Below are 9865 nucleotides of genomic sequence, written 5' to 3'. Positions count from 1 at the left end.
GGGTGGGAGTTAGGTGTGGTTGCAGGTTGGGATTCGTAGGCAAAGTGGGTTGGGTGAAGTTGGGGTGACCCAAAGTTGGGAAGCAGGAAGAATTGGGATCGTGGAGAATATTGGGGTCCACATAAATGGAGTTGCCTCAGTTTTAGGGTTTGGGCGGGCCTTGGGGCGGATCACACGAAGTGGAGCGTTCGGGTTCTGAGAGTTCTGGGGTGTCGGTTATGTTGGCAAGTACATAAGGACTGATATCGGGGTTCATATGAAGTTGGAGTGTCCGAGAACTGAATCTCGGGTGGGTGTGGGGACCTGGGTGAGGTCGGTAAGTCGCCGACTGCGGGAGCACCGCAAAGGTCTGGGTTCCAGCGACCCCCAGAAGGTTCCCAGGAGGCTTGGGCCACTGGCAGAAGCCGCCCGAACCCCTTTGTTCTCCGCCACAGGCCGGGGGGGGGGGTGGGGGGCCGGGCGCGCGGAAGTGGGTCAGCTCCGCCCCGCCGCGCACTGGCCCCGCCTCCCGCGCGCGGGCGGGGGACTGCGGACCATGCGCGTCCCCGCTGTTCACAGTGTCCCGCGCCCGCTCGCGGGAGGGGGCGGGGCCGGTACAGGCCCGGCCCCCAGCTCATGAATATGAGGCACAGCCACGGCCTCCAGGGCTTCGGATTGGCCGGCGCGGGGCGGAGGGGCGGGCTCGGGGGCGGGGCCTGGCGACGACGTACATAAGGCGGGCGCAGGGCGCCCCCCCAGTCACTTCGCGCGTTAGGAGGCTCGGGTCGTTTTGCTGTGCCGTCTTCCCGCCTGCGCCAGGGACCTGCCCGACTCAGTGGTGAGGGCCCTGGCGGCACCGGCTCCACGGGCCCGGGGCGGCGGGCGGCCTGTGGCCGGCCGGAGGAGGCGGGGCGGCGGCGGCACGCCCCTGGGCGGGGGCGGTGCCGGGGCGGGCCCGGGGTGTAGTCCGCCCCGCCGGCGGCGAGGGGCAGCGGAGACCGGGCCGAACCGCGGTCGGAGGGCATCCCCCGTGGGCCAGGGTATTCGCGAGCGGGACACCGCCGCAAAATGGCGGCCGCGAGCGCGAAGCTGCGCCCAGCGAAATGGCGGGAGCGCCGAGTGCCCGGATGGAGTGGCGCGGGGCGCATGCGCGCGTGGGTGGGGCCGGGCTGGGGCTCCTCCCCGATTTCCCGTTGGAGTAGTGCGAGGGCGACACAGCCCCGGTGCCACCCCCAACGCCCCAAGTTTGGGTCCTAGTTGCGTGGCTGCAGGGCGCCTTCTGGCCAGTGTTTCGGAGCCATTCAGCGGAGGCTACCAGCCTGTAAAGGGTCGGTATAAGCACCGCCCCGCTTTGATATCCCGGCGCAGAGTCCCCGCCCCGCCTGCACAGCGCCCTGCAGTGGACCAAGCACGTTGCCACTCCGCCCGCCCCGCGACGGTCGGGTTAGGAGTTAGTACCCCGCTGTTTGCAACGGGCAGAAACCAAGGTGCACTCAGCCCGTGACGATGGTGGCTGATGCCTGCCTTCAGGGTACAGCCCTAAGCGTCCCGTGAGGGCGTCCCCTGGCTGGAGTTTTGGACCCCCACAGCCAGGCAGCACTGAGGAGTACTGCAGAACCGCGGTGTGGCCCCAGCTTTCAGGGAGTCCCCAGTCTGGGGAGCGGAGTTGGCCCAAACATAGAAAAGCGGCCAGGGACCCAAAGTGATAAAGAAATTAAGGGTTTGTTTGAATTAAGTCCTGGGTGTGGGCTTGGGATGGTTAAAGGGAAGAAAAATAGTTTCCTAGCGCTTCCCTCCGAAACATATGTTATTTGTATAAAGTAAAGTGGGGGGTGGGCGTTGAGTCTCGAAGCCTCTGCAGGACCTCTGAGGCTTTTGATGATGTTTGTCACAGGCCGCCATGGCATCAGATGAGGGCAAGCTTTTCGTCGGAGGGCTGAGTTTTGACACCAACGAGCAGTCACTGGAGCAGGTCTTCTCAAAATATGGACAGATCTCAGAAGGTGAGGCTGGTGCCAGACTGGTGGCTGAGTGGGGTTGCTCACGGGGAGGGCTGGGTGCTGACCACGGACCTCTCCCCTGCACAGTGGTGGTCGTGAAGGACAGGGAGACCCAGCGATCGAGGGGCTTTGGGTTTGTCACCTTTGAGAACATCGATGATGCCAAGGACGCCATGATGGCCATGAACGGGAAGGTGAGGGCCGGCTGCTCTGGGGTCCAGTGGGTCCGGGCTGCAGACCGAGGGCGGGAGGTGCAGAGGCTAACCGTGTCCACTTCTGGTCTCCAGTCTGTGGATGGGCGGCAGATCCGGGTCGACCAGGCTGGCAAGTCGTCTGATAACCGATCCCGCGGGTACCGAGGTGGCTCTGCCGGGGGCCGGGGCTTCTTCCGCGGGGGCCGAGGCCGGGGCCGTGGGTTCTCCAGAGGTGAGTGCCACTTGCAGGGACAAGGTGGGGGCATTGCTGCAGGAGCTGACACTCACTTCTCCTTCCCGTCCCGTCTGTAGGAGGAGGGGACCGCGGCTACGGGGGGAGCCGGTTCGAGTCCAGGAGTGGGGGCTATGGAGGCTCCAGAGACTACTACAGCAGGTACGGGCGGTGGTCCTGCGCAGGGGGCCTGGGAGGCTCTGTGGGGACGTTGGCACGGGGACCGGTGAGAGTCCCCTGAGGTGGCCCCCGGCGCTCACCTGTGTCCTTCCTGCAGCCGGAGTCAGGGTGGCAGCTGCGGTGACCGAAGCTCGGGCGGGTCCTACAGAGACAGCTACGACAGTTACGGTAAGCGGCGCTCCAAGGGCCTGTGGTGGGAGCTCAGTGAGCCTCGGTGCCCTCTGGGCTGTGCTCAGACCCAGTCACTATGTTTGCCCCGTAAGGGACGAGACTGCCCTCATGGGTCTCGGTGCCAGCAGCCACTTCTGCCACAGAACGTAAAGGCAAAACCAGGCTGACCAAGGAGAAAAGGGAGAGCGAGGGCCCACCGAGCAGAGCAGGCCGCATCCGTGCATGTCGGCCGTGCCCGCCACCCTCGGCCATGGGGGGGGTTGGTCGCTCCCGAGCCCCCAGGGCTGAGCCCCCAGGTTTGGGCCGGGAGTGGAATGCTGCCTCTCGTCGCGTGCTTCAGCGCCTTTACACTGTGCCTGCTTCTTGTTCTCAGCTACACACAACGAGTAAAAATCCTTCCTGCTCGAGATCGTCCTTCCAATGGCCGTATATTTAAAGATTTTGGGAGCTCCGCTGAATCGTTAATGTGTAGTGATCACACCTCCTTGTACCCACTTTTGTAGTCTTATTGGTTCTGATCTTGTCAAACACAGCCTGACTGCTTCTGGCCCTCAGATGGCCTCGTTACTACACTTTGCTTTTTAAGGAAGCGCTGTCCGTTTTTAAGAGTCTTAAAAACGTTTTGAAGAGCACTTCCAGTTTTACTTTTACCTTTTTACCGTGAGCCAAGAGTTTTTTTTTTTTAGAAAATCACCAGGGGTTGTGAGAGTTTTGTTTTTTGTTTTCGGTTGTGTTGCTTTTTTTCTTTTTCTTTTCAGTGGGGTCAGCCCCGTGAAGTTGGGTGCCCCGAGTCACTTCTCTTTGAGATTGAACAGACTCTGAATCTGCTCTTTGTCGGAAGCTGAGCAAGTTGTAGCTTTTTTCCAACTCGGTGTCACGTTTCTGAGTGTAGCGTGGTAGAACCGTGCGGGTGGCAGCAGAGCACCCGGGCTGCCCTGGCCCGGCCCGGGCGCCCACCTGTCCTGTGGGACCCACAGTAGACTTGCAGACATCCCCGAGAGGTTCTTGAAAATGTGTATTTATATTGTCCTTTTTTGCCGGAAGACGTACGCATATCCCGTCAATGTTGTATCTGAAGTGGTGAAGGAATTCTTGTACGCAGTTTTCTTTGGCTTCACGAAGCCGATTAAAAGACCATCTGAATGAACCTCGCTCTGACCATCTCCCTTTGATTGCACCACACGCGCCCTGCAGGGGCTCGAGGCAGGCAGACCTGAGCAGAGAGGGCAGCTAGAGAACTAGGTCCGCAGTCCCGCCCGAGGCTGCCACAGCTAGAGGAGAAAGGCAGGGTCAGTGACGCTGGCTGGGCCCCTGTGACAGCTGACGGCCACCGGCCCCGGTTAGGCAAGCAGGTGGGTGACGGGAGCGGGCTCTCGGACCGCAGGGCAGCCCCGGGGCGCTTCTGGCCATGGCAGCCGGAAGGCTCGATGGGCGGGCAGCCTAGCAGGGACGGTGGACACGCGGGCGCCCGACGCTGACCCTGAACCCCTTAGTCTAGAAGCAGGCCAGAGAGCAGACACAGGCAGGGTCCCCGGGTGACCACAGACTGACCGGCTCATTAGCTAGCTCTGCTGTTGCTTTACAAGTTCTGAGCGTTCTCTGCTAGCCTATGGAAGCTGCAGCCCCTCGGAGGACAGAAGTGTTGTGCGCCCAACAGAAACCTCTGAGACGCAAGCTGCTCCCTGGGCTAGCTCATATGTGGAGATAGTCCTGTAATTCGAGGTAACTCCTTTTGCTCGTCCGCATCCCTCCTCTTGTTGAGAGCTCATTTGAAAGTAAAGTCGTGTACCCGGGGAATGTTCCTTTGACTTTTTTGCTTTTCGATTTTTCTTTTTCCTTTTTTTAAAAAAAAAAAAAAAAAAAAAAATCAAGCTAGAACTAAAGGCAGACCCCGGCCGTTTGCCCTTCCCCGCCTGCAGCCAGGCGAGCGGCCCGGGCAGTTGAGCAGGATTGGAGACCACCAAACGCCCCGCCTTTTGGAATTTTTTGTTCATCAATTGACTGTCTTTTCCAGACCTCTTTGAGTCACACTCCTAACTAGCTCTCTCTGATGTCTGTTGCTGCCATGAGTTTTTTCTCAGAGCCCGCGCCGATTTCTAAGCAGCTCCATCCCAAGTGGGTAGCTGGCTCTGCTTAAGAGTACAAAGTGGCCTGGCCCATCTGAAAGGCGCAGGCCCGCCCTGGGCACGCTGGCCCGTGGAGGGGCCTCTTGGGTTGGCCCCGATGACTAGCTTGACACCCTCCTAGGAGCTGTGGATGGTTTCGGGGGAGTCGGGGAGGGGCGGCTGTGAGCTCAGCCAGGGTGTCTGGGTTAACACTCCTTTGCTTTGGCAGGTTGAATGGAAGCCAGTGCGACCCGGAAGGGTGACCCGAGAGCAAGTGACCTGGGGTCACTGCCCCAGGAGGAACTTCATCTGGGAGCAAGAGCCAGCGGCACAGCTGCCTGCCCTTGCAGCCCGTCACCTGTAAGTGCTTCTCGGGGTGGGAGACACGTGGCCCTGTGGCCCTGGCCCTTGCGGTGGGTTCTCCCCCGTCCTGGCTGTGTGACCCCTGTCGGGGGCAGCGTCTTCATCTCCTGCTGGAGCAGCCCTCGTGTCCCCCTCTCACCTCTCCCGTCTTTCCAGCAGGTGCTTCACTGGCGAGGTTGGGGTGCGGGGCTTCAAGGTGCTCCAGGAGGATGGGCGTGTGGCGCTGGCACGGCGGCCAGTCCTCACTCGCGATGTGACAAGACAAATGTGGAAGGTGCATTTGAATAAAGGGATGGTGTGTCCACCCACAAATCTGAGTCTGGTGTGGGGTGCGTCGTGGAGGGCGGACACTGAGCTTCAGGCTGAGGCCCGGCCGGAGGGGCTGTGGCGGGGAGTCCACTAGAGATAGCCTCCTCTTGGGGCCTTCGTTCTGGCCACGAGCTGGATCCAGACCCGTAGGCCACGCAGCAGTTCATTGCCCCCCCGGGGCAGTTCTCTCGGGGCCGCCGAGGGAGCCAAGGAGGAGGTGGAGGAGGTGGTCCCTTGGCGGCGCGTCCCCCAGGGCTAGGCGGAGGCCTTGTCAGAGTAACCCCGGGCACCTTCAGCTTGGCCGCCCCCGGAGCCGGCCTGCCTTGCCAGGCTGTTTGCCTCCAGCCTTGGTCTTGGGGTACAGAACGTTGGGGCTGAGCCCCAGTTCCAGCTGCCTTGGGCTCTGGGCGGATTACCTCAACTCCCAGCAGGGTGCGGCCGGGTGAGGTCCGGGTCACCGGTACCCCCCCTTCTCCCACGGGGTGTGTCTGGTCCCTCCTGGCCCCTGCCAAAGGCGGGATGCCCAGGCTCACAGCCGGGACAGGTCTCCTCTCCGGGAGGGCCAGGGACAGCGGGCCACTGTGCTGGTGTCACCGAAGCCCAGGGCGACTGGGGGCGGGGACGCGAGAGTTCCAGGGCCCAGGTGGGAGGGAGGCCCGCAGAGCACGGTCGCGCCTGTCCCTTATCATAGCCCCCCTGCGGGGCGGCCGCGGTGCTCACGCTCTGGGCCGGGGACACAGAACTGCGGCTCCGAGCCTTCGGGGCGGGGTGCGCGCGGAGCCGCTGGGGCGCGGGGTACCTCCCCGGCTCGGGTGAAGCGAGGTGAGCGGCCGGGGGCGGGGGCGGGCCGGGCGTTTCCGGGAGCCAGGCCCCGCCCCCGCGGGCCATTGGCTGGCCCCGCCCCCGCGCCAGTGAGTGACTGCTCCTCGCGGGGGCGGGGCGCGGCTACCGCTTCCGCCGGGCTATGGGGCCGCGTGTGCTGCCGCCGCGGCTCCTGCTGCTGCCGGCGCTGCTGCTGCCGGCGCTGCTGTGCGGAGCCGAGGGTGCCGCGCCCCCGTCGCTGCGCCGCACGCAGGCCACGCTCTTGCTGCAGCCCGCCGTGACGAACGGGAGCCAGCCGGGGGCGCCGCACAACAGCACACACCCTTGGCCGCTGGGCTCGCCGGACTCGCCGCTTCTGCGTTCCCTCTACGTGGTCACGGGCCTCATCTTCTTGGCCGTGCTCTACTTCCTCATCCGGGCATTCAGGTGCGTCAGGCGCACGCCGCCGCCGCCGCCCTGGCGCGGCCAATCCGCGCGCGCCTCGCGCCCCAAGTATTGCGGCGCGAGAGCCCCGCCTCTCCAGCGCGGTGCGCCATCGTCACGTGAGTGGGTGAGTGGGTGGGGACGTGGGTGGGTGAGTGGGTGGGGTCAGGCAATCACGTGACGCACCGCTCCTTCGGGATGTTGGGGTCGGTTTTCTAGACGCAGCCACCGAGACTAGAGGTTGCGGGATGATGAGGGCACCGGGAATTCCCGGGACCCTCTGCGGCTCCCCCAGCCCGGCGACGACGAGCGCAGCGCCCACTAACCCAACTTGCATCTGCCACGCGGGCCTGGCTGCATCCTTCCTTGTAGTTAACGCCCACAGCCTGACCAGGGCCGGGCGGGAGCCTGCCCCGGCACCTTGCTCCTCCTGCTTCTTCAGCCCAGAGCTGGCCGTGATCGTCAGTGTTTAGGTTCTGCCCACGCTCTCCCCAAGAGTTGAGGACCCCCTTGCCTTCCCCGCGGCGTACGCCCTGCCTCCTGCAGGCCCGTGACCCCCTCCTCAGGCCCCTGTCCTCTCCGTTTGGCTTCCTCTCTGGGGCTGATCTCCAGAGGGCCTTTGTCACGCAGAGCTGATCATATCCAGATCCTCTGAAGGGGCCTTTTCTGTCTTGCATTGACACTGCTGTGGGTACACAATGTTCGTCTCCCATCTGAATACGTGCCACATCCACCACAGAGGGTCCCATGCTTTCCCTGGTGGTGGTCAGGAGCCGGGGCTTTTGCCCGTGACAGCCTTCCACTTGATGTCTTTAGCAAACTCTCTCTAAGGCTCAGTCGTCTCATTAGTAAAATGGAATTACGGCGCCCCCCTCCCAGGGGTCCTCGCCCAAGGGCCTACGCCCTGGGGGCCTGCCAAGGGAGATGTCCACAGCAACTGATAATGATTGTGACCATTAGGAGAAGAAACACAGTTGGAGCCGGAAAGTTCACAGCAAGACTCTAGGAGTCGAGCAGACGAGCATTATCGGAGAAGGTGGGAAGCAGGGCAGAGTGTCAGCAGCTCCACCGAAGGGCCATGAGAGGGCCGCTGAGCGAGCCTGGGTCTGCTTCCAGATTGAAAAAGCCGCAGCGGAGGAGGTACGGGCTCCTGGCCAACACCGAGGACCTGACTGAGATGGCATCGCTGGACAGCGACGAGGAGACGGTCTTTGAAACAAGGAACCTGAGATGGTAGGGCAGCCCTCCACACATCTTCAGGGGCTCCTTGGGTTGGGGGGTGGGGTCAGAAAGCCAGAGAGTTAGGAAGACTGTCGGTCGGTGAGGTCCTCAGTGCAGTCAGCACACAACAGTGGCCGGGCCTGGCTTTGCCGTCACAGGCTGTGTGGTCTCGTCCCAGGCACGTCCATCTCCCAGCCTCAGTTTCTCATTTCTTTAAGATGGGAACGGGCTGCAGCGCTTGAGTCAGTGGGCACTTGCTCTGGGCCTGACCCCAAAGGCCAAGATCAGTGTCAGAGATGGAGAATGAACTGCGAGGTGCTACCAAAGCTGGGGGGGGTGGATCAGAGACGGCCTCTCCACGGCCCCAGCCCGGGGTAGAGCATCCCAGGCAGAGGCAATGGCAGAGACAAAGAGGGCTGACGACGGAGGTGACCCAGTGGCCACTGGGCGCAGGGCCAGCGACAGGGCCAGCGACAGGACCTGAGCGGGGAGGGATGGCCTGTTTAACCCCAGCTTGTTGGGGGCTCAGGCACAGAAGCTGAGAGACCACAGGACGATTCTGACTTTACAAGCCCCCCGAGGGAGGTGTGGGTATGGCCTGAGAATCCCTCTGGTCTTGGCGTCTCCTGGCTGGGACACCCCTTTCCCCCAGGTAGGGAGTCGGCAGGGCCTGCAGGCTGGGGGTGGGGGCTGGGCAGGTTAGAGGCACAGGCACAGCGGGGTGGGGGCGGGACGGGCTCCCCACCCCACACTTCTCATCTCCTACCCCTCGTTTGTAGATGTACAGGTTGGGAAGGCAGCGTTTCCAGCGGCCCTGTGGGAAGGACAAGAGACAGGGCCCCTCCCAGTGCTTGGAACGCCCTGCTGATTCTCCTGCCACCAAAGAGCTTGTGTGGGGCCTGCCCGGCCTTCCAGAAGCCGCCTCAGCCCTGCCCCCGGACAAGACCGCCCAGGATACCGGCTGGAAGCCAGAGGGGCCCCGGCAGCAGCACGCAGAACTCTGAGGTCCCCTGGCCACGTTGTGACTTGTGCTGATCACCCTTCCTGGTGGGGATGCGTCAGCCCTAAGCTGAGGCCTGGTAGGCGGGTGGGCTGGGGTGCCTGTCTGGGAGCACCATATGCCTGGGCTGAGGACAATAAAGGCAGCCAGTGGTTCTGTAGCTGGTACCCAGCTCCACAGTGGGCCAGACCCAGCGCTCTGGCTCACAGGTGGGTGGTGGGCAGCAGACCTGGGCTCCATGTGGGCCTTAGTTCTCCCACCTGTGACCATTTGGTCCCATCCTCAGGTGTCCAGAGGGTCCCGTGAGGAATCCCACAAAGGAGACAAAGAGATGGGGGAGAACTACTCCTACCTGCCTGGAAAAAGACCCTGCCAGTCATTGTTTTTGAGCCTAGGGAGAACTCCTATTCATCCAGCAAAGCTCCTGCTCAGGGCTCCCCTGTCCATAATGCCTTCAGCCTGGGGCCCCTAAGGGCCATGCTGTCTGCCTCACCACACTCACACCACTATTTTGGGGGTGTTTCTTAAGGAACCCCAGGCTGTAGTGTACGGGTCTGGAGCTTTCTGCAGCCTGAGGCTCCCTGTGCCCACCCTGCCTCTCCCCCATCAGCCTCTTGTGGAATCACTGATAAACCTGATCCCCCATCCCAGGAAACCTATTCTGGCACTCAGGCCTCCGTTCTGGTCACTTGAGATCCATCGTGGGTACCTAGCTGAGTCCCACTGGGGCACCTGACCCTCATCCCAGGCACCCCAGTCCCATGGGGGGTACCTCAGCCCCCATCCTGGTCACCTCAGCCCCATCCCTGGAACTTGAACCCCTTTCAGGCACCATAATCCCCTTGGGGCAATCGACCCCCACCCTG

At 62.7% G+C, this 9865-nt stretch overlaps 2 protein-coding genes across 7 annotated transcripts; both read left to right on the top strand.

The window, feature by feature from the left end:
• The first annotated feature begins 703 nt into the window (after positions 1 to 703).
• LOC118892476 (cold inducible RNA binding protein) lies at positions 704 to 5541 on the top strand. Of its 2 annotated transcripts, none has more exons than XM_036847263.1 (7): positions 704 to 817; positions 1874 to 1982; positions 2067 to 2173; positions 2267 to 2405; positions 2486 to 2567; positions 2683 to 2753; positions 5091 to 5541. In XM_036847263.1, the coding sequence occupies exons 2-7, from the start codon at positions 1880 to 1882 to the stop codon at positions 5093 to 5095; spliced, it is 507 nt and encodes a 168-aa protein (XP_036703158.1). In that variant the 5' UTR covers positions 704 to 817; positions 1874 to 1879; the 3' UTR covers positions 5096 to 5541. The 2 variants fall into 2 exon arrangements, with proteins under 2 accessions (XP_036703158.1, XP_036703157.1); XM_036847262.1 differs by lacking the exon at positions 5091 to 5541 and adding an exon at positions 3130 to 4591.
• Positions 5542 to 6474: 933 nt separating this feature from the next.
• On the top strand, positions 6475 to 9159 carry FAM174C (family with sequence similarity 174 member C). 5 transcript variants are annotated; one of them, XM_036845503.1, is made up of 4 exons: positions 6475 to 6897; positions 7739 to 7814; positions 7895 to 8011; positions 8779 to 9159. In XM_036845503.1, coding segments are annotated over exons 1-4 (594 nt in total). In that variant the 5' UTR covers positions 6475 to 6497; the 3' UTR covers positions 8780 to 9159. The 5 variants fall into 5 exon arrangements, 3 of the variants coding, with proteins under 3 accessions (XP_036701398.1, XP_036701399.1, XP_036701401.1); XR_005019170.1 differs by lacking the exon at positions 7739 to 7814; XR_005019169.1 differs by lacking the exon at positions 7739 to 7814 and having other exon boundaries at positions 6475 to 6905.
• Positions 9160 to 9865: the final 706 nt, after the last annotated feature.

This window comes from Balaenoptera musculus, chromosome 3 (genome assembly GCF_009873245.2).
Source record: "Balaenoptera musculus isolate JJ_BM4_2016_0621 chromosome 3, mBalMus1.pri.v3, whole genome shotgun sequence".
Lineage (NCBI taxonomy): Eukaryota > Metazoa > Chordata > Mammalia > Artiodactyla > Balaenopteridae > Balaenoptera > Balaenoptera musculus.
Note: the sequence above shows the minus strand (reverse complement) of the source record. Positions and strands in the feature narration are given on the sequence as shown.